This window comes from Macaca fascicularis, chromosome 19 (genome assembly GCF_037993035.2).
Source record: "Macaca fascicularis isolate 582-1 chromosome 19, T2T-MFA8v1.1".
Classification (NCBI taxonomy): domain Eukaryota; kingdom Metazoa; phylum Chordata; class Mammalia; order Primates; family Cercopithecidae; genus Macaca; species Macaca fascicularis.
Window position 1 is genome coordinate 13508355 of NC_088393.1, and position 22742 is coordinate 13531096.

A 22742-nucleotide genomic window follows, 5' to 3' on the forward strand; every position below is an offset into this window, starting at 1 on the left:
GAAGGTGACGTGACATCTCTTTATTGGTTCAGTCTATGCCTGGCCTAGCGGCATCCCCAGGTCCACGGGGGCTCTGGTTGGAGGTCTCTGGACAGTCAGGGACAGCATCAGCAGAAACCCTGGGTGTCGGGGGGCTGTGGGAGTAGCAGCACTGGTCCCCGCGTTGACAGGTGCCCTGGTGGGAAGATGGTGGGTGTAAACCCCTGCCCCGAGCTCAGCAGCCCCTGATGGGTTCCTTTCCTGGAATGGGAAGCCCACTCCCAAGCACTTGCCTGGCTCCAGCTCCCCCAGTTCTCTCCCTGTTGCCCAAAGGGGAGACTCACATGTCCTGTCGTGGGAGAAAGGGAGGAGGGACCTTACCTCCTTAAACCTCTTGCAAGGAAATGTCTTGAGCCGGGCAGCCCGCTGGGCCGCATCTTCCGGCGGCTCCTTCCGCTTGTTCTGAAGCAGCCTGCGTCTCTCCTCCATAGCTTCGTCGGCCGCCTTGCCCCTGTGCGAGGGGAGGAGTAGGTGGGACCTCATCTGCCCTTTACCTCTGCTTTCCCTGGCTGAGCCCCACCCCAACTCTACCACCACTCACCCTGGCCGGGCACGAGGCCGGGGACCCCAGTTGGCCTCCGGGTTGGCCTGGAAGCGCTTGAGTCCTCGCTGGCGGGAGCTGGGGTTGGCATCTTCCCGGATGGTGAAGTTGGCCTGCAGCCTAGGGAAGCAGGGGTGGGGCGTCGGGGCTGGGGGCAGCTGCCACACGAGTGTGTCCCGACTCCCCATAGGGCCTGTCCGCCTCCACCACACAGCACGAGGTGTCTGCTCATGTCAGGATTCTCTCATGCATCTAATAAACATTTTTGGTTTCTTTTAAAGAGATAGGGTCTCCGCCAGGCACAGTGGCTCATGCCTGTAATCCCAGCACTTTGGGAGGCCAAGGCGGGTGGATCACCTGAGGTAAGGAGTTGGAAACCAGCCTGGCCAACATGGTGAAACCCCGTCTCCACCAAAAATACAAAAATTAGCTGGGTGTGGTGCCGGGTGCCTGTGATACCAGCGACTTGGGATGCTGAGGCAGGAGAATCACTTGAACCTGGGAGGCGGAGGTTGCAGTGAGCTGAAATCATTATCACTGCACTCCAGCCTGGGCAAGAGAGTGAGCCTCCGTCTAAAAAATAATAATGAAATAAAGATATCCGGTCTCACTCTGCTGCCCAGGCTGTAGTGCGGTGGTGTGATCGCCATCAAAGCTGCAGTCTGGAACTCCTGGGCTCAAGCAATCCTCCTGCTTCCTCCTCAAGCTCCTGAGTAGCTGGGACGGCAGGCAGGTACCACCATGCCCAGCTAATTTTTTGTTTTTTTGTAGAGATGGAGTCTTACTGTGTTGCCCAGGCTGATTTCAAATTCTTGGGCTCAAGCGATCTTCCCGCCTTGGCCCCCAAAGCACTGGGATTACAGGAATGAGCCACCACGCCTGGCCCTAATAAACATTTTTATTTAACGACTGTGTGCCTGCATTGTTCTCAGTGCTGGGAATAGACAGTGAACAAAATGGACAAAAAGCTACCCCTGGTATGCTGATAATGCTAATTTTCTTTTCCCTTTTTTTTTTTTTTTTTGAGATGGAGAATGCAGTGGTGCAATCTCGGCTCACTACCTCAGGTTCAAGCGATTCACCTGCCTCAGCCTCCCAAGTAGCTGGGACTATAGGCATGTGCCACCATGCCTAATTTTTTTTTTTTTTTGTATTTTTAGTAGAGACAGGGTTTTGCCATGTTGGCCAGGCTGGTCTTGAATTCCTGACCTCAGGTGATCTGCCTGTCTTGGCCTCCCAAAGTGCTGGGATTACAGGTGTGAGCCACTACTCCCAGCCCAGTCAGCAGATTTTATTATTTTTATTTATATTTATTTATTTATTTATTTATTTATTTAATTTTTTTTTTTTTGAGACGGAGTCTTGCTCTGTCGCCCAGGCTGGAGTGCAGTGGTGCGATCTTGGCTCACTGCAAGCTCCGCCCCCTGGGTTCACACCATTCTCCTGCCTCAGCCACCTGAGTAGCTGGGACTACAGGCGCCCGCCACCACACCCGGCTAATTTCTTTTTGTGTGTGTGTATTTTTAGTAGAGATGGGGTTTCACCATGTTAGCCAGGATGGTCTTGATCTCCTGACCTTGTGATCCGCCTGCCTCAGCCTCCCAAAGTGCTGGGACTACAGGCGCAAGCCACTGCGCCCGGCTATTTTTTGATTCTTTTTGAGATGGGAGTCTCGCTCCGTCGCTCAAGCTGGAGTGCAATGGCGTGATCCAGACTCGCTGCAACCTCTGCCTCCCAGGTTCAAGTGATTCTCCTGTCTCAGCCTCCCGAGTAGCTGGGATTACAGGCACCCACCACCACACCACGCCTAGCTAATTTTTGTATTTTTAGTAGAGATGGGGTTTCACCATGTTGGCCAGGCTGGTCTTGAACTCCTGACCTCAGGTGCCTCAGCCTCCCAAAGTCATGGGATTACAGGCGTGAGCCACCTACCCAGCCCCAGTCAGCAGATTTTGAATCTCACTTGAAGAATGGGCACGAGTCAACACAGATGGGGCAGCATGTGTGTTGTCTGCACACACGTGTGCTTCCCATGCCTATGGGCAGCCCTGGCCCCTCCCGCATGTGCTTGCCCCTACCTGGGTTCCACACTGAGAATGCGGAACGCTGGGCTGGTCTCTGATAGTCGTTCCCGTTTCACCGGACATTCCTTCTCCTGGGGGCAGAGGTCAGAGGTTAGGGAGTACTAGGCCCAAGGGACCTCCAGGTGACCACCACCTGCCCTCCCACCTGCATGAGGTCAGCCCTGCCCTCACCCAGCAACGCATGATGTCCCAGAGGGCGGAGGCAGGGGCATCTGTCTTCACAGCGTTCTTACAGGCGTGGGAGAGCGAGACCCGGAAGTCAGCGTGGAGGAGGGCCGACCTGGGGGACAGCAGGGATCATGAGGGAGAGGCCGGACCCCTTGACCCCAAAGCCTGAGCTGACCAGTGTGGGTCAGACTACCTTCGGCAAGGGCTCATGGCTACAGAATTCATTTCTTTTCTTTCTTTTTCCTTTTTGAGATGGAGTCTTGCTCTGTCGCTCAGGCTGGAGTGCGATGGCGCAAGCTTGGCTCACTGCAGCCTCCGCCTCCTGGGTTTAAGTGATTCTCCTGCCTCAGCCTCCCAAGTAGCTGGGACTATAGGCACGTGCCACCACGCCCAGCTAATTTTTGTGTTTTTAGTATAGACAAGGTTTCACCATGTTGGCCAGGATGGTCTTGATCTCTTGACCTTGTGATCCGCCTGCCTCGGCCTCCCAAAGTGCTGGGATTACAGGCGTGAGCCACCACGTCCGGCCTTCTTTTTCTTTACTTTTTTTTTTTTTTTGGAGGTGGAGTCTCACTCTGTCGCTCAGGCTGGAGTGCAATGGCGCAATCTTGGCTCACTGCAGCCTCTGCCTCTCAGGTTCAAGTGATTCTCCTGCCTCAGTCTCCTGAGTAGCTGAGATTACAGAGGTGGGTCACAACATCCGGCTAATATTTTTGAATTTTTAGTAGAGACGGGGTCTCGCCATATTGGCCAGGCTGGTCTCAAACTCCTGGCCTCAAGTGATTCGCCCGCCTCAGCCTCCCAAAGTGCTGGGATTATAGGCGTGAGCCAATAAGCCTAGCCTAATTTTTTTTTTTAAGAGACAGGTTCTCACCCAGGCTGGAGTGCCATGATCACAGCTCACTTTAGCATCAAACTCCTAGCCCAAATGATCCTCCTGCCTCAGCCTCCTGAGTAGTTAGGACTACAGGCATGTACCACCATGCCAGACTAATATATATGTATATGTGTGTGCGTGTGCGTGTGTGTGTATGTGTATATATACATATATATGTGTATATATGCATACGTATGTATATGTGTGTGCGCGTGTGTATGTATATATATATTTATTTATTTAATTTATTTTTTAGAGATAGGGTCTTATTATGTTGCCCAGGTTGGTCTTGAACACCTGGCTTCAAGTGATCTTCCTGCCTCAGCCTCCCAGGGTACTGGGGTTAGAGGCAAGAGACACTGCACAGGGTTCTCCCCACCCCCTCACAAGTTCTATGCATGAGAATCCCTGGACTTGCCCCAGGCCACCCTGTGGTCAGGGACAGGCTCCTCCCAGCCCCAGGGGCTCTTACCGCAACTGCAGGAGGCTGGGCGTGTTGCAATGAATGGTGCTGCTCAGCTGGTCCAGGGTGTAGTACAGAGGCACATCCGGGAGCTCCTGAGATGAGGGACAGGATGGGCATGAGTGGAGATGGGTGGGCATAGGTGGAGCCCCCTCCCCCATCACAGCCCAGCCCTCACCTCAGTGATGACACTCAGAACCCCTCGGATCCGCTGCGAGGTGTGGAAGCGGCCGGGGTTAGCACTCACAGCCTCCAGGACACGGCCCACAAAATCCAGGTCATGGATGGGCTCTGCCCACACGGGGCCACCAAGCTGGGGGAGCACCGGGGACAGGTGAGCAGGGACCATGACCTCCGAGACCCTCTCGCTCCTCTGCCTCCCCTGGCCTCGCCCTACCTGGTGTCGCTGCCCACAGTGCTCACACTCAGGGGTCACGGGGGGACCACAGGCTGCAGAGAACTTGACCCTAAACAGAGAGGGGCGGTTGGTAGGGAGGGAGGAAAACCCTGGGGCTCCCCTTCTCCTCCTTCCTCCCTGCTCACCGGCTGCCGGGGACTCCTGACGCTTTGCCGAGGCGCTGAAGGTGGTAGGCCCCGCAGCCCACACACTGGAACACCAGCGCCTGCTTGCTGTGGGGGGTATCAGTGGCCACGAGTTCCCAGCGTGACCACCACACCCCAATCCTCCCTTAGACTGGCTCTGCCCAGATCCCCCAGGGCAAGTTCCCGTCTCCTCTCTCAATCCGCGACCCCCCCGCCCCTGGCCCCGGGGCTGACCTGGCTGAGGCCTTGACCTTGGCCTGGCCGGTGAAGACACGGACAAAAACACGCACGTAGAAGTCAGCGCTGATGCTGAGCAGCGGCACCACGAAGCGCTGGTAGCAGTTGGCGCGGAGGTCCAGGCTGTGCAGGACGATTCTCAGGGCCTGGGGGCGGGGGGTGGATGTCAGCCTCCCCTCCACTATCCACCCACCCCACCAGGAGCCCTATATGGTACTCACAAATACAGGCTCAGGGCCAGCTCACTGGTCTCCAAGCCCACCCCCGAGAGTGCTGGCTGTGGGACCCGCAACAGGTAAGTATCCCCTCTCTGTGCCTCAGTTTCCTCATCTGCAAAATCACAACAGTCCCTCTCTGTGGCACTGCTGGGGACACTAAATGAGTGAGGAAAGCATAGACCCAGCCTATTCTGATTAGCATAATCGCTGTGCCCTGTAGCATTACTGAGGACCCACGTTCCCGCCCCCAAGGGCTCTGTGGGCATGAAGCAGGGATACTGGGTGCTGTAGAACTGCCAGGGCCTGGGCCGGCGCGGTGGCTCACGCCTGTAATCCCAGCACTTTGGGAGGCTGAGGCAGGTGGATCACCTGAGGTCAGGAGTTTGAGACCAGCCTGGCCAACATGACGAAACCCCCATCTCTACTAAAAATACAAAAAATTAGCCGGGTGTGGTGGCGGGCGCCTGCTACTCGGGAGGCTGAGAGGCAGAATCACTTGAACCTGGGAGGCGAAGGTTGCAGTGAGCTGAGATCTCACCACCGCGCTCCAGCCTGGGCAACAAGAGTGAAACTCCATCTCAAAAAAGAGAAAACAGCCAGGGCCTTTCTGTTAGTGTGAGACTCTTGATAGGGGAAAGGAGACGGCATTTCCCAGGCTGACTTGATGACAGGACCCTTTAGGAACAAGGATGAGAGCCCTCTGTGGCCCAGGCTGGAGTGCAGTGGCACTATCAAAGCTCACGATAACTTTGAACTCCTAGGCTCAAGTGATCCTCCTGCCTCAGTCTCCAGAGTAGCTGGGACCACAGGCATCCATCACCACACCTAGGTAATTTTTAGGGTTTTTTTTGTAGAGATGGGGTCCTCACTATGTTGCCCAGGCTCCTAACCTCAAGTGATCCTCCTGCCTTGGCCTCCCAAAGTGCTAGGATTACAGGCATGAGCTGCTGCACGTGGACACTCAGTCTTCTTGCATCCTGATCAGACACTCAGCAGGGTCAGATCTTTTTTTTTTTCCCCTTTTTAGAGACGGACGGAGTTTTGCTCTTGTTGCCCAGGATGGAGTGCAATGATGCAAACTCCTCCGCTCACTGCAACCTCCGCCTCCCGGGTTCAAGCGATTCTCCTGCCTCAGCCTCCCAAGTAGCTGGGATTACAGGGGCCTGCCACTACGCCCAGCTACTTTTTTTGTTTTTTTGTATTTTTAGTAGGGACGGTATTTCACCATATTGGCCAGGCTGGTCTTGAACAGCTGACCTTAGGTGATCCGCCCTCCTCGGCCTCCCAGAGTGCTGGGATTACAGGCGTGAGCCACCGCGCCTAGCCTATTTCTTTTTTCTTTTTCTTTCTTTTTTTTTTTTTTTTTTTTGAGACGTAGTCTCGCTCTGTCACCCAGGCTGGAGTGCAGCAGTGGCATAGTTTCGGCTCACTGCAAGCTCCGCCTCCCGGGTTCACGCCATTCTCCTGCCCCAGCCTCCGGAGTAGCTGGGGACTACAGGCGCCCGGCACCACGCCCAGCTAATGTTTTGTATTTTTAGCAGAGACTGGGTTTCACTGTGTTAGCCAGGATGGTCTCCATATCCTGACCTCGTGATCCGCCCGCCTCAGCATTCCAAAGTGCTGGGATTACAAGTGTGAGCCACCGCTCGCGGCCCTTTTTTCTTTTTTTGAGACAGAGTCTCGCTCTGTCGCCCAGGCTGGAGTGCAGTGGCCTGATCTCAGCTCACTGCAAGCTCCGCGGCTCACTGCAAGCTCCGCCTCCCGGGTTCACGCCATTCTCCTGCCTCCGCCTCCGGAACAGCTGGGACTACAGGTGCCCGCTACCACGCCCGGCTGATTTTTTGTATGTTTGGTGGATACGGGGTTTCACCGTGTTAGCCAGGATCGTCTGGATCACCTGGCCTCGTGATCCGCCCACCTCAACTTTCCAAAGTGCTGGGATTATAGGTGTGAGCCACTGCGCCCGGCCTATTTTTTTTTCTTTTCTGAGATGGGGTCTCCCTCTGTTGCCCAGGCTGGAGTGCAGTGGAGTGATCTTGGCTTACTGCAACCTCCCTCTCCTGGGTTCAAGTGATTCTCCTGCCTCAGCCTCCTGAGTAGCTGGGATTACAGGTGCCTGCCACCACACCAGGCTAATTTTTGTATTTTTAGTAGAGACAGGGTTTTACCATGTTGGCCAGCTGATCTCAAACTCCTGACCTCAAGTGATCCACCTGCCTCAGCCTCCCAAACTGCTGGGATTACAGGCATGAGCCACTGAGCCCGGCCTTCAGAATATCATTGTGCCCATTTTACAGATGCGAAAAAACTGAGGACCAGAAAGGTGAAGTCACTTGCCCAGAGCCACCATCAAAGCTAGGATTTAAACTCAGTCCTGGAAAAACCACCTTTAAAAAAAATATTTATTTTGAAAAGTTGTTTTAATACAGAAAACTAAAACAATGTGGCCATGCACTCTTATCCTGGCCAAAGCCACTGTCCCCAAATGACCACGATTATCAGCCCATGCTCTTAGGAACTACGTGGGTTGAAGACACGCCTGTTGTTAATAGCCTGGGATGCATCTGGCCATCTGCGTGGAGGAAGCTGAGCAGGTCTGAGGAGGGGGAAAGTGTATTGGGAAGGGACTCAGACAACCACCTGTCCCCCGGTCTCCCTGGCTGGCTGGCAGAGGGCCCCTCACCATCTCATGGCAGGCCCGGCTCTTGAGGGCCATGGCCCCGTACTTGCTGTAGCATGTCTCCCCGCTGTTTCCTGCCAACACCGCCATGTCCGTGCAGGTCACACACAGCAACCCTGTAGAGAGGGGCTGGGCAGTGAGAACCCTCCAACACCCTAGGCCCTGCTCCTACCCCAGTGCCATCCCAGCCTCACCTCCTTCACTCACAGCCTGCACAGCTGCATCCAGGAAGGGAGCTGGGCTGCCATAGGGGTCCAGATCAATGACGTCGAACCTCTCCGACACCCTCTGGTGCTGGTACATCAGCATCCTGGGTGCAAAGAGGGCCAGGTCCTCAGCCTCCCGCACCAGGTACCTTCTCTGTCCCCTACACATATTAACTCCTACAGCGCGGTGGTTTGGATCTGAACTCTGGGGGCAGATTCCCAAGTTCACGTCCTGGCTTATTTATTTATTTATTTTATTGTATATATTTTTGAGTCGGTGTCTTGCTCTGTCGGCCAGCTGGAGTGCAGTGTCGTGATCTCGGCTCCCTCCAACCTCCGCCTCCCCAGTTCAAGCAATTCTTGTATCTCAGCCTCCCGAGTACCTGGGACTACAAGCATGTGCCACCATGCCCGGCTAATTTTTCTATTTTTAGTAGAGACAGGGTTTCAACATGTTGGCCAGGCTGGTCTCAAACTCCTGACCTCATGTGATCCATCCGCCTCAGCCTCCCGAAGTGCTGAGATTACAAGTGTAAGCCACTGCACCTGGCCTTGGTCATTTATTAAACTGCACAATTTTCCTACTTAAGAAAAGCACCATGTGGACCTCAGCCCACACATCTGAAACAACAACAATACTGATATAAGACGTATCTGCCTGACACCATTTCAAGCAGTTTATAGACGTATTAACACATTTTTTTTTTTCTTTCTTTCTTTGGAGACAGAGTCTCCCTCTGTCACCCAGGCTGGAGCGCAGTGGCGGGATCTTAGCTCACTTCAACCTCCACCTCCTGGGTTCAAGTGATTCTCCTACCTCAGCCTCTCAAGTAGCTGGGATTACAGGCACGTGCCACCATGCCTGGCTAATTTTTATATGTTTAGTAGAAACAGGGTTTTACCATGTTGGCCAGGCTGGTCTGGAACTCCCGACCTCAAGTGATCCACCCGCCTCGGCCTTCCAAATTGCTGAGATTACAGGGGTGAGCCACTGCGTCTGACCTCATTTTAAAATTTTTGTAGAGACAGGGGTTTCACTGTGTTGCCTAGGCTGATCTTGAAATCCTGACCTCAGGCGATCCTCCTGCCTTGGCCTCTCAAAATGCTCGATTACAGGCATGAGTCACCATGCCCAGCTAATTAATTTTCATTATCTGTGATTATTATTTGGATTCTAGTAGGGTCAGAAAAGTAAAAACTTTTTTCTCTGGAAAAGGTCAGATGGCATTTTAGGCTTTGTGAGTCATATATGGTACCTACTGCATATTCTTCTTTTTGAAACTTTTTTTTTTTTTTTGAGACGGAGTCTCGCTCTGTTGCCCAGGCTGGAGTGCAGTGGCGTGATCTCGGCTCACTGCAAGCTCCGCCTCCTAGGTTCATGCCATTCTCCTGCCTCCGCCTCCGGAACAGCTGGGACTACAGGTGCCCGCTACCATGCCCGGCTAATTTTTTGTATGTTTAGTGGATACGGGGTTTCACCGTGTTAGCCAGGATCATCTGGCCTCGTGATCCGCCCACCTCAACTTCCCAAAGTGCTGGGATTATAGGTGTGAGCCACTGCGCCCGGCCTATTTTTTTTTCTTTTCTGAGATGGGGTCTCCCTCTGTTGCCCAGGCTGGAGTGCAGTGGAGTGATCTTGGCTCACTGCAACCTCCCTCTCCTGGGTTCAAGTGATTCTCCTGCCTCAGCCTCCCGAGTAGCTGGGACTACAGGTGCCCGCCACCATGCCCGGCTAATTTTTTTGTATTTTTTAGTAGAGACGGGGTTTCACCGTGTTAGCCAGGATGGTCTCAATCTCCTGACCTCATGATCCGCCCGTCTTGGCCTCCCAAAGTGCTGGGACTACAGGCTTGAGCCACCGCGCCCGGCCTTTTAAGCTTTAAAAATGTAAAAAACATTCTTGGCTCGTGGGCCATTAATAAACCAGGCTAGGCCAGGCGCAGTGGCTCACGTCTGTAATACCAGCACTTTGGAAGGCCGAGGCGGGCATATTACCTGAGGTCAGGAGTTCGAGACCAGCCTGGGCAACATGGTGAAACCCCATCTCTACTATAAATACAAAAATTAGCCTGGTTTGGTGGCAGATGCCTATAGTTCCAGCTACTTGGGAGGCTGAGGCAGGAGAATCACTTGAACCTGGGAGGCGGAGGTTGTGGTGAGCCAAAATCACGCCAGTGCACTCCAGCCTGGGCAACAGAAGGAGACTCCATCTCAAAAAATAAATAAATAAAAATAAATAAAAATTAGCCAGGCGTGGTGGCACGTGCCTGGAATCCCAGCTACTCGGGAGGCTGAGGCAGGGGAATCGCTTGAACCCGGGAGGCAGAAGTTGCAGTGAGCTGAGATCATGCCACTGTACTCCAGCCTGGGCAACAAGGGTGAGACTACATCTCAAAAAACAAACAAGCAAACAAACAAAAAAAACAGGCTGTGAGCCCCATAGGCTATTGTTTGCCAACTCTTGCGAAGGTCACCTTGCGAAGGTCACCAATTTTGCCTGTTTTGTTTCCTGATGCATTTCCAGCTCTGAAAACGATGCCTGGCACATAGCAGACACTGCATATACTATGGCTCATTTGAATGAATAAAAGGAGTATAAGAAGTTAAAACAGAGACCAGAATGCTACTTATTTCTGGCACAGAGTATGGATCGTACAATAATTATCTATTACTTACTCATCACAGCAACCCCTGTAAAACTAGTTTTCTCAGTTGACAGACAAGGAAACTGGGGCTCAAAGAGGCTAAGTCACTCACTCAAGGTCATAGAGTGAGAATAGGAGAGAGCCAGAATTTTGATCCCAGGCAGCCTTGTCCCATAGCTAGGCTGTGATGCCCAGAACCTACCGGGCATCTGCTTGGCTGGGCTGTACCAGGTGTGCCACGTCATTGAGCTGGACATTCCGGCGTATGAGATCCACAGCCCGGGCAGAGGTATCGTTTGCAACCACAGATCTGAGCCCAGGCACCTCTAGGGCAAATCTAATGGAACGTAGGCCTGAAGCTGCCAGGCCTTCCAGCACATGCAGGCCTTCCTGTTGGAGTGAGCAGAAAACCTCCCTCACACCTCCATCTCCATCCTCTTCTGGGCCCCAAGGAGCCCCCACCACCCACCTCCTATAGCTCTCCCCCTCCAGGAGCCCTCTGTCTCCCGCTAAATTCCAGGACTGCCAGCTGCTATGCTCAGGCCCCACCTCACAGATTTCCCCCACGGCCGCTGTGCGAGGTTGGTCTCCTGAGGCCAGGTTTTCATTCTCTTTCAGTTCAACCTTTTCCTCCTCTTGCTCTGACAAGTCCACGACCACCTTTTGCGCGTCCTTCTCTCCTGGCACCTTGACTGCAGCCACCCAGAGGCACAAGTCAGAGAGTAACGAAGTCCTCTCTGAGAAACCTCCCCTTAATCTCCAAAATATCTTCCCTGAAATCCCTGGGGAAAGGCTGAAGGAGCAGAACCCAGGGCCTGCTATGTGGCTGAAGCCTCTCTGGATTTGGGCGGCAGAAGGGCCCAGGCAGGGAGATAAGACTTGTGTGACCCCCGCCCGCCAGAAGCCTGGACCTCCACTCACTCTGGATTCCTTTGGCCCCAAGCTGAATGCGAGCAAACTCGGTGATCACAGCACATCTGGTGGGAGACAGAGGACTAGCTCATACCCCGCCCCCGCCATCCACACTGACCCACTAGCCGATGCCAGGCTGACCTCTGACCCCTGCTCACGTCAGGTCCCGATTGAATTCCTGCACCGGGTTATAAAAGACCTCGTTGGCGCTGGGAAAGGCGATTTTGGCAGCCCCCTCGGTGATTGTCGTCTCCTGGACTTCACGTGGGCATTCTTCTCCGCAGGGCCCGGTGCCGTTCTCCATCGCTGCTGGATTCGGCAGCCCTGGGGACTGCCCCTCGAAAAACCGGGCTGTACAGAGCACACGGGTGGGGCGGAGAGTGAGGCTTAGCCACAGAACGATCCTTGCATGAGACATCCGCTGGTGCCTCTGTCCGCCAAGCCTGGTTCGGGGGGCGGGGAAAGGCACAGAGAGGGTCAGAGAGCCGCATTCTGGGCCCGGGGGTGTCCTACATATCTATGAAGTAGAAACTAGGAAGACCTGCGGCCTCGGTAAGCTGATAACCCCTTGTTTTGGGGATGACTGGTTCCTGCGGAGCCGATGCCCTCGTGCAGGCCCGCCCTGAGTCCGAATCCCTTCCCGCACTGCCCAGCCCCTCCTCACCTGGTCTCGTAGCCACAGAAAACCGAATTAGTCAAGGTGCACGTTTCCCAAATTAGGACCTGGGCGCCGCCATGTTGGCACGGTGGGTGGGGGAAATCACATGATAGTGGTTGGCCAATCAATGAGGACGTGGACGGTGGGCGGCCGGGATCAAAATGAATGCCATAAAGGAAGCGCGCTGATCATGCTGTTCCGGGGGTTTTAATCACAGTGGATCCCCTGGGAGAGGACACGTCACTAGTCCCATTTCACAGATGAGGAAGTTGTGGCTCAGAAAAGGGGCGGTAAGCGGAGAAACCCAACAGCTATTGGTCCTCTTCTGTGTTCTGGGTGCTATATACACATTATTTCAGAGCACTCTGCAGGGATAACTCAGGCTCTGGAGTTGGATTTACTGGGTTTGAATCTCAGTCCCACCACATGCTCGGGGCCGGTTACTCTAGGGCCTTCAGTTTTCTTATCTATTAAATAAGAATCGTGGTTTCTCAGATAGAACAAAGATTAAATGACAGATTCCTGGAAAGTGTGTAAAGAGCCACTCTGACCTTGTAAGCGCTCGGTAAAGTTCTAACCAGTGTACGAAGGCAGGACAGCGAAGTGGTTCCCGGGTACCTGGGTTCCAGTCTTAGCTCGCCCTGCGACTTGTTGTTAACTCTGAACTTAAGTTACCGCTTTTGCAAAAGGGCAGAACTTTTTACCATTTGTTAGTGGGTTGTAGTGAGAAGTAAACGAGTTAGTGCACGTAAAATGCTAACAGAACCTAGCATCCGGTAAGCATCATAAAAGTCTTAGCTGTTATTGTCGCTTTTGAGCCTGCGTTTAAATCCTGGCACCCGCCATCACTTCCTTGCTGTGTGATGATCTTGACCAGCTTTCTTTGTGCCTCCTTTTCTGTCTTTCTTTATTTTCTTTTTTTTTTTTTTTTTTTTTTTGAGACGGAGTCTCGCCCTGGATCATGCAGTGGCATGATCTCGGCTCACTGCAACCACCGCCTCCCGGGTGCAAGCGATTCTCCTGCCTCAGTCTCCCGAGTGACTGGGATTACTAGCGCTTGCCATCACGCCCGGCTAATTTTTGTATTTTTAGTAGAGACAGGGTTTCGCCATATTGGCCAGGCTGGTTTTGAACTCCTGACCTCAGGCGATCCACCCACCTCGGTCTCCCAAAGTGCTGGGAGTACAGGCGTGAGCCACCGCGCCCAGCCGCCTTTATTTTCTCTAGTGTGTAACAGTTCCCACTAAAAAATGTTACTGTGTAGTTTAAACGAGCTAATTCCCATAAAGAACCTAACACGGTGCCTGCTGCAATAAACAGCAGTCATTATTGTTTTTGTTTTACAGGAAACTAAAGTTCGGAAAGGTAGAGCGACTTGCCCAAGGTCGCGGGACTAGAAGGTGGCGGGGTCGGGATTCGAACCACCGAGCTGAGCCGACGTACCGGCGAGGATCCTCCCAGGGGCATAGAGAGGAGACGGAGCCGGTTAGATGGGGCGCGCTCGGAGCTCGGCTGGCCTCGCCTGGAGGGCGGGGCCTGAGGGCGGTGCGCGGGCGGGGCCGGTGCCGCTCCTCCCTGGCCTGGCTGCGGCGGCGGCGCGGCTTGCGCTCGCTCGGCGCTCGGCTGGGGCGGCCTGGCCCACAATGAATGGCCGCCGCGGCTGCCGCTGCTGCTGAGGCGGAGGCCGCGGAGGCCGCGGAGGCGGAGGCCGAGGCCCCGGCGCAGGGGGGCGCGCCCCGGGCCCAGGCCCGGCCCCAGCCGCCGCTGCGGAGCCCGCCGGGAGCCCCCGGAGCTCGGCCACGGCGCAGGTGAGGCGGCCCGCCTCAGGCCCGGTTCCGGCCTTCTCCAGCCGGGGCGGCCCGAGGGCTGAGTGGGGAGGGCCTGGGTGCTTTCTCGGACTGAGGAGGAGCCGGGCCCGCAGCCTGCACTGTGCCCGGGCAGGCGTGTGTGTGCAGGCCCGGCTACCGCGGGCAGACTTGAGCGTCCAGCCCGAACCTCGGGGCTTGGGGGCGGCAGGATCGTACCTGGACCGCTCCCCCAGCTCCCAGCGAGGGAGGGGGCCAGGTCGGGCCGGGGCGGGTACCGGGGATCCAGGGAAGTTAGAGGGTCCGAAGCGGAAAAGTGAGGAGGCGCCCGTGGATGCCGGAGGGGGAGGGGGAGGAGGAGTCGGGCTCTGGCCAGGCCGAGTGGGGGAGGAGAGGAGAGCGGCGCGGCCGGAGGGGGGCGGGGAGGGGCCGGGCCTGCAGGTACCGCCTGGGCGCTGGAGGAGGTGGGTGGGTCAAGTTACAGGCCTGGGGGCGGCTGAGGAGAAGCCCAGGAAGTGGGGCACGGTGGGTGTGGGCGGAGTTAGTTCGGGTGGGGGCGGATAGGAGATCCCAGAGATGTTTTCCGGGGGTCACATGAGGTCAGGACTCAGATGTGGGGAGGGGGAGGCTAGATCTGGGGGCGATTAGGTAAGGCGAGGGACTGCTGTAGGAGCTTTGCGAGTCGGGGGAGCAGAGCCTTTGGGCTAGGCTGGGGGGATGTGGGGGCAGGTCAGGAAAAGCTAGTGTGACCAGCAGGTATATACTGAGATGCGCCCCCCATCGACCCCAACTCGAAGTGTTAGTTCAGAGTCACATCTAAGGGGTTCCCTCATTCCCACACCTCATCCCAGAAGCCTCTAGAGTCCTGACCCTACCCCTTGGGCAAGCCTCTGCCAACTGTTCAAAGGCGCTGGCCAGTGGGTGTTTGTGTGGGCAGCTGGAGACAGTCTGGAACACCTAGCTTAGGCATCTTGTTTATCACAAGGTGGCCCTCGCCCACCCCCACCTTATATATCTACAGGGAGGCAGCCCAGCAGACATTACCTGAGTATTTTAGGATCCTGCGTTCTTTCTCTACCTTTTGTGGCCAGAAGCTGGTGGTTCAAGCCTAGTGGATGGGACCTCATAGCCACCGTCATATATATTAGTACCATGGCCTCCCAGGCACCAACTCCTTGAGCCTGAGTTCTGTGTGCCACCTCCCTAGGGGTGAAGAATTAGAGGGAGTGAGCATGTAAAACTCTGCTAATGGTGGTTTGGAGGCTCCCGATGGGGTAAAGGCAGGGCACAGAGAAAAGTTAAGGGGATCAAATCAGGCACTCACACCCTGGCCCAGGGATCTACCTCTGGGACACTAGTCCTGGGCCAGGCCCTGTGCCGAGCTCGCTGGTTGGATGAGCTCATTGATGGCTCACCACCACCGGGTCAACTTAGGCCTTCTCTGTGGTCCAGACAAGGAAGCTGAGGCTCGGGTGGTGTAGCTTGTTTCAGGTCACATGAGCAGACAGTGGCTGAACTGGGATTGTCTGGCCCTCAACACAAATCCATAGTCACTCAAGTGGTCTTCCAGGGGGGTGACTGAAGGAGCTCCTCATTCTGCATTCCCTGGTGGGCATTCTCCTCCATCCAGGCCTTCCCTCCTGCCGACCTCGAGGGATGAGTCAATCCCCTTTGGGACAGACTGAGTTTCCATGGTGTCCCCGGGGACTGGAACAGTGGAGGTGGCTTTCTCAGAGGCCTGGTCACCCCTTCTTCCCCATTTCCCTCCTGGGAGCCAAGAGGTCAGGAGTCATGGAGCTGTGGGCTGGCCGTGGGAAGCTGAGGAGGCCTGGCACCACCAGGGCTGGACTTGACTTTGCTTGCCTAGACTGTTTTTGCCCCACTTTGGCCCCCAGTCGGATGGCAGCAGCTTTTGTTCCTTTCTGGGCTAATTGCAAGGCTGTTACCAGGGTGTCCTCGGGACTTTGATTTGGGATCCTCAGCACCTGAGGCAGGAGCCACAAACTGCTGGGTCAAGTGGTGTCAGCCAGTTCTTCTGGGTTTAATGATGGGTTTGTCACCCTCATTCTCCCCAGTCTCCCTATAGTTCCCAGGACACCCTCCAACCTGGGCCCTGCCCTTCTTCCCTGTCTGGCTAGCCACTTGGTTCTAGGAGGAATAGGAACTGGGCCAGCAGCCCCGCAAAAAGAGACCGAACCATCCTCCCTGCCTGGTTGGGCTAGGATCGCTGCAGGTCTGCTTCAGCACAGACTGGGTCCTCCTGGACCTAAGCTGGGTTGGATACCAGGGATAGGGGGATGGGGGTGCCATCCAGTCACTCAACTGAGACGGTTGGGAATTGGCCCTGATGAGTGGAGGACAGGCAGCGCCTCGGGCAGCTCCGGTTTGTGCTTGGAGCTGGAGGAGAAGGCACCAGTAATAACTGCTTTTCAGTGAGAACTTAGCATGCACAGACTCTGTGGGGGCAAGTGCAACAAGTAGGCAGCCCATTGAGACAGTTTCATTTCACTGCTGGTTGCCGACTCCCCGCTGGGGCCTGGGGAAGCATCCCGGAGTAACAGATCCGGAGCAACTAGCTCTCAAGCAACCAAACTTCCACAAGCAAAGGATCATGAGAATTTCACATACCTCTGTGTTTACAGAGATGGTGTAGCAATGTGGAGTCATCGTGAGCCGTGAGGGGATGGAGAGGTTTTGATGGGTGGCCAGAAGTATTCCGGGAGAGCTAAGATCTGAATAATAAAATTAGCTAAGGGGTGGGTGGTGCTGGGGTGCAAGGGAGGGGTCAGTGTTCTAGCCTCAGGGGACAACACATGGACAGCCTTTTTTGAGCATGTACTAGTCTCCTGAGTGCTGTAAACATTTTGTCTTCGTGAGGGAAGGAGTTGGGGGGATGACCCTACTGTGGAGACAGACTTTTAGTGCCATTCACAAGAAAGAGAAACTGTCTCTGGGTCTCCTGGATCTGCCCATTACCCCCAGATGGAAGTTCAGAACCCCTTGGCCTGCATCCAGGGTAATTAAAAAATCTGACCTCCTGGCTGGGCAACAGGGAGCCCCAGCAGGTTCTTGAGCTGGGCTTTGAGGAGATGTGAGTTTTGGTCAGCCTTACAGGATCTATCGAAGGAGTCTGCCTGGAGGCCCGGGGATTTGGAGATAGATGGAGGTTGACCCAACATTGTCTGACCCTAGATTTCATCAGTGTCATTGCCAGAGCCTGTGTGGAGAGAGGGATCCCATCAGACTTAGTGGGGCACGTTGCTTTTGGGATGGTGGTGAGCCACCAGGGCTGGAAAACATGAGTCAGTGTTCATGCCACTCTGCGTCCTCTCTCAGGTCCTCCATGCCCCTCGTTTCTCCTCCCAGATTGCTCTCAGCACTTTTACGCACTCGAACTCATTTAAGCCCATGACTAGCAGGTCCTGCCTGTTGTCATCATTTGACACACAAGGCAATTGAGGCACCAGAGTCCTTCCTTCACACAAGCTGCATAGTGGTCTGGCTACCACCCCTGTGCTGCCTTCCAGCTACTTTCATGTTCCTTGTCTCTGCATTTGCCCCTCAGTCCCCTTGGCCGCTAATGCCTTCCCCTAGAGAACCCTCTGGGCCGCATGAGGTGGGACTGGGGGGGCAGGGGGGGTGTGGGACTGGGCCTGCTTGCACGTTAGGTGGGGTGAGGACCAGCTGAGCCGGCAGAGGTCACGTGTCTGAGGTTGTGATCTGTGTGTGGTTGTGGTAATGTCCTTCCAGGCTTCTCATGTGCTGCCTGCTTGGCGAAGGTCTCAGTTCTTAGAGACCTGTGCGTTTTCTCTGAGGGCTTTGTGCCTAGTTGGTGTTTTCTAAATCTAGCAAAGGGAGAGGGTAGGTAAGGGTGAGCAGACATGGTCTAGTGGAGAGTGAAATTTCACATTTAATACCACCCGTCTCAGCCATGAGACTCTCGGCAAAGGTCTTGACTTCTGAGCCTCAGTGTCCTCCTCTGGTAGGAGTGGCAAGTGGGCACATCAACACTGCTGTGATTCGCAAACGGGGGCAGTCCTACCTCCTCCGGGGACACTTGGGGAGTGTCTGGGGACATTTTTGGTTGTCCCTGCCGGGGTGGGGGTGCTGCTGGCATCTCGCGAGCCTATAGGCCAGGGGTGTGGTTCAACATCAGACAGTGGGTGGTGGGCAGCCCCCACCACAAAGAATGATTGACGCAAGTGCAGTGGCCAGGTGGAGAATCTCCACTGTCTAGTTATCGTGAGGTTTACGGGAGAGGGTGGCATCTGGGGTGTGATTGGACAGTGCTGTGAAGGCTCTGGGGAAAACCCCAGCGAGCACTGCCTGTTAATCCCGTGAAATGTGCAAGGTCTGGGAGATGGTGAGAGGCATAAGATGTCTTCTACTCCCAGGGAGTTTGCGGCCCAGCATGGGCCAGAGGATTCAACTCACAGCAGCTGGCATTCATGAGCACTGACTACGGGGCGAGTGCCGATCGGCCTGTGTTCTTTGGTTGTTTAATCCTTGAAATAGCCTTGTGAGGTGGTTGCTGCTGTCAGCCCATTTTCTAGATGGGAGACTGATATGGGGGGCTGGCACTATTGAGGGTAATTCTGAGTGACAAGCTCTATAAGGGATTTGAGCCTAGTACAATAGTAGGATTCAAAATCTTAGGCCCTGCGTGGTTTCCTAGCACAGCCCAGCAGGCCCCTCTCCCTGGATGATCCCCATCCCTCCAGCCCCACCAGCTTCCTTTGTGTTAGTGGCACCAGGGTCACCTCAGGGCCTTTGCACTTACTGTTGTTCCCTCCACCCTTGGTTGCCGCTGCCCTGTCTTTTGGGTATGATCTGATTGCACACAGGGAGTGGGATGTAACTCCAAAGGGTGGGCTTATGGTTAGAGTTGGTGGGGGAGGGAGCGGGCAGGCTGCGAGCTCCATGAGGACGGAGGCAGAGCTTCTGCCAGGCTCTCCAAGGAGCTGGATCTGCTGCCTGCAAAGGGAGGCCAGATTGCCGAGGGCTGCGAGGAGGAGCGAGTGGGAGGAGGGAGGAGGGAGAGGCAGCACGCGGAGACTGCTCATTCCCGGAGATGGTGGTTGCAGGGAGGAAGGGCTAGAGAATAGCTGCAGATGGGAGGATTGGGAAAAGAAGAACGAAGAAGGCCTTCCTTGGGGATTAGAGAGAGGGCACCCCAGACCCTGAGGTGGGGTCCTCAGACAGGCAGAAGACCCTGTTTCTGGAGAGGACACATCCAGTAGCTCAGGTAAAGAGCCCCAGCTCTGGCCTCGGCCTGTCCGGGGCTCCCGTGTGGTCTCTGCCTTGCTTCTCTGAACACCAGTTTTCCCACCTGTGAAATGGGTCTAGTCACAGCTGCCTCACAGCTTTGCCTGATTCGGGAGCCAGATGGCCTGGGCATTAACCTGTGCCTGCCATTCATCAGCTACATGGTCCCTGCCTCTGGCTTCACCTCTCTGGGCCTCGTTCCCATCCATGAAATGGCAGGCAGTCTCATTTCTTCCTCAGAAACCGTAAAGAAGAGTGAGTGAGGCCGGGCACGGTGGCTCAAGCCTGTAATCCCAGCACTTTGGGAGGCCGAGACGGGTGGATCACGAGGTCAGGAGATCGAGACCATCCTGGCTAATACAGTGAAACCCCGTCTCTACTAAAAATACAAAAACTTAGCCGGGCGAGGTGGCAGGCTCCTGTAGTCCCAGCTACTCGGGAGGCTGAGGCAGGAGAATGGCGTGAACCCGGGAGGCGGAGCTTGCAGTGAGCTGAGATCCGGTCACTGCACTCCAGCCTGGGTGACAGAGCGAGACTCCGTCTCAAAAAAAAAAAAAAAAAAAAGAGTGAGTGAAATAAGCCTGTCTGAGCCCTGGCCAGGTATGGGCACACAGTGAGGCTTGAGTTGGGGACACTGTTATTAATCCTATTGCCACATGGATTTAATGACAGTCTTTCAGGAAAAAAAACAAATTAAATCTATGCATGTATAAGAAAAAAAAATAGGCCGGGTGCGGTGGCTCACGCCTGTAATCCCAGCACTTTGGGAGGCCGAGGCGGGCGGATCACAAGGTCAGGAGATCGAGACTACGGTGAAACCCCGTCTCTACTAAAAATACAAAAAATTAGCCGGGCGCGGTGGCGGGCGCCTGTAGTCCCAGCTACTCGGGAGGCTGAGGCAGGAGAATGGCGTAAACCCAGGAGGCGGAGCTTGCAGTGAGCCGAGATCGCGCCACTGCACTCCAGCCTGGGCGACAGAGCGAGACTCCGTCTCAAAAAACAAAAAAACAAAAAAAAGAAAAAAAAATACAGGCCAGGTGTAGTGACTCACACCTGTAATCCCAGCACTTTGGGAGGCTGAGGTGGGCGGATCACTTGAGGCCAGGAGTTTGATACCAGCCTGGCCAAGATGGAGAAACCCCGTTTCTACTAAAAATACAAAAATCAGCCAGGCGCAGTGGTGTTGTGTGCCTGTAATCCCAGCTACTTGGGAGGCGGAGACATGAGAATTGCTTGAACCCAGGAGGTGGAGGTTGCAGTGAGCCGAGATCACGCCACTGCACTCCAGCCTGGGTGACAGAGAAAGACTGTCTCAACAACAAAAAAAAAAAAGAAAATACTGATGCAAAATGAGGTCTTGCTATGTTGCTCAGGCTGGTCTCAAACTCCTGGCTTCAAGCATCTTCCTGCCTCAGCCTCCCAAAGTTCTGGGATTACAGGTGTGAGTCACCGCCCCCCACTGAACACTTTGTTCTCACTAACCGTTTTCCTGGACTGCCTTCACATTCAGCCCCTACAGAAGGGTCTGCATGGTTCTAGGTCAGGCAGGCAACCTGAGCAGCTGCCAGGATCTAGCCGCATCCTGCTGAGCTGCATGAAGCACTGCGGGGCTCTCTGGGGCCTTTGTTCCTTGTTACACTTGGAGTTGCTGGTCTCCCTTAACTGGCTTGTAGGTCTTGTAGGTCTTAGCCCATCTGGGCTGCTGTAATAAAATACCTTAGACTGGAATCCACGCACATTGCTCATGCCTCTAACCTCAGCATTTAGGAGGCTGAGATGGGAGGATTGCTTGAGCCCAGGAGTTCGAGACCAGCCGGGGCAACATAGTGAGACCTCATCTTTACAAAAAAAATTAATTTCAATTTGTTTTTCGCTTGTGACACAGCCCTCAGGAGATCCTGAGAACACAGGTCTCTCATCTTTACACAAAATTTTTTTAATTAGCCAGGTGTGGTGGCACACATCCCTAGTCCCAGCTACCCAGGAGGCTGAGGTGAGAGGATAACTTGAGCCCAGGAGTTTGAGGGTATAGTGATCCAAGATTGCACCACTACACTTCAGCCTGGGTGACAGAGGAAGACCCTGTCTCAAAAAAACAAAACAGACTGGGCCATTGATAAACAACAGAGATGAGCTGCTCATAGTTGTAGAGGGTGGGAAGTCCCATATCACAGTGCCAGCAGATTCCCTGTCTAGTGAGGGCCCATCTCTCATAGATAGCACCTTTTAGCTATCTGCAGAGGGTGGCAAGGACAAACAAGCTCCCCTCTTTTATACGGGCACAGTTCCTAAGAATCACTTCCCAAAGGCCCCACTTTTTTTTTTTTTTCATTTTAAATTTTTGATCAACAACTTCTTTTTTATTTTGAGATGGAGTCTTGCTGTGTTGCCCAGACTAGAGTGCAATGGCGTGATCTTGGCTTGCCGCAACTTCCAACTCCTAGGTTCAAGCAATTACTCTGCCTCCGCCTCCCGAATAGCTGGGATTTCAGGCGTGCACCACTGCACCCAGCTAATTTTTGTATTTGTAGTAGAGATGGGGTTTCACCATACTGGCCAGGCTAGTCTCGATCTTGAACTCCTGACCTCAGTTGATCCGCCCACCTCGGCCTCCCAAAGTGTTGGGATTACAGGCATGAACCACCATACCTGGCTGAAAGGCCTAACTTTTTTTTTTTTTTTTTTTTTTTTAGACGGAGTCTTCTTGCTCTGTTGCCAGGCTGGAGTGCATAGGCGCGATCTCGGCTCACTGCAACCTTTGCCTCCCGAGTTCAAGCGATTCTCCTGCCTCAGCCTCCCGAGTAGCTGGGATTACAGGCACGTGCCACCATGCCCGGCTGATTTTTTGTATTTTTAGTAGAGATGGGGTTTCACCGTGTTAGCCAGGATGGTCTCCGTCTCCTGACCTCGTGATCCGCCCTCCTTGGCCTCCTAAAGTGCTGGGGTTACAGGTGTGAGTCACTGCACCCAGCCAGCCCCACTTCTTAATACCACTACATTGGAGATAGGCTTCAGTGTGTGAATTTTGGGGAGATGCAAACATTCAGACCATAGCATCTGTCGACGGCCATGTCACAGCTTCCCTGGAAAGACATCAGGAAAGGACTGTGCCTTTGACAGTCTCTCACAGGCCCCTGCTGGCTGGGGAATTCCGCGGCTCTCTTCCCTAAGAGCTGGCAGTTACTACTCCCAGGAATCATCCTGCCAGCGCCCTTCCCGCAGATGGCAGGATCCACCGGCAGTGTGAGCAATTCGTCAGGTAACACTGAGGCCTCAGTAGGCCCCTGACTGCTGACTACCCACCTTGGCAACTGTCATAGGAGGTCGTCTGTCTGCCCAGCCACAGATCATGTTTCTGAGCCCTATTCCTGTTTGAGCCACGTTAATGTGGAACAAAAAAA

General features: G+C 54.4%; 2 protein-coding genes across 31 annotated transcripts in view; one reads left to right on the plus strand and one right to left on the minus strand.

Annotated features, from left to right (window-relative positions):
• TRMT1 (tRNA methyltransferase 1) lies at nucleotides 1-12375 on the minus strand. Of its 16 annotated transcripts, none has more exons than XR_012428447.1 (17): nucleotides 12278-12375; nucleotides 11772-12056; nucleotides 11623-11678; nucleotides 11251-11393; nucleotides 10904-11091; nucleotides 8045-8160; nucleotides 7811-7966; nucleotides 4950-5098; nucleotides 4716-4802; nucleotides 4570-4639; nucleotides 4351-4485; nucleotides 4182-4267; nucleotides 2836-2944; nucleotides 2659-2735; nucleotides 581-700; nucleotides 361-490; nucleotides 1-175 (listed from the first exon to the last, which is right to left on the minus strand). XR_012428447.1 is itself a non-coding variant. In XM_045379718.2 (17 exons), the coding sequence occupies exons 2-17, from the start codon at nucleotides 11915-11917 to the stop codon at nucleotides 29-31; spliced, it is 1872 nt and encodes a 623-aa protein (XP_045235653.2). In that variant the 5' UTR covers nucleotides 11918-11964; nucleotides 12278-12375; the 3' UTR covers nucleotides 1-28. The 16 variants fall into 16 exon arrangements, 14 of the variants coding, with proteins under 14 accessions (XP_045235653.2, XP_045235651.2, XP_073882162.1 ...); XM_045379718.2 differs by having other exon boundaries at nucleotides 7854-7966; nucleotides 11772-11964; XM_045379716.2 differs by having other exon boundaries at nucleotides 7854-7966.
• Nucleotides 11996-22742, plus strand: part of NACC1 (nucleus accumbens associated 1) — a 27492-nt gene continuing 16745 nt past the window's right edge. For 3 of the 15 annotated variants that reach the window (XR_010583016.1, XM_065534492.1, XM_065534489.1), the window contains exons 1-2: nucleotides 12424-12561; nucleotides 13618-13636. Coding sequence is in view for 1 of the 15 variants with exons in the window: in XM_065534489.1 (XP_065390561.1) it covers nucleotides 12532-12561; nucleotides 13618-13636 (49 nt within the window). In the remaining 14 variants the exon portion in view is untranslated. Of the gene's footprint in view, nucleotides 12166-12423; nucleotides 12562-12850; nucleotides 13048-13617; nucleotides 13757-13888; nucleotides 14080-19137; nucleotides 19322-22742 lie in introns of those variants that run through there. The other 12 variants (XM_065534494.2, XM_065534497.2, XM_074026069.1 and 9 more) reach the window with 7 other exon arrangements.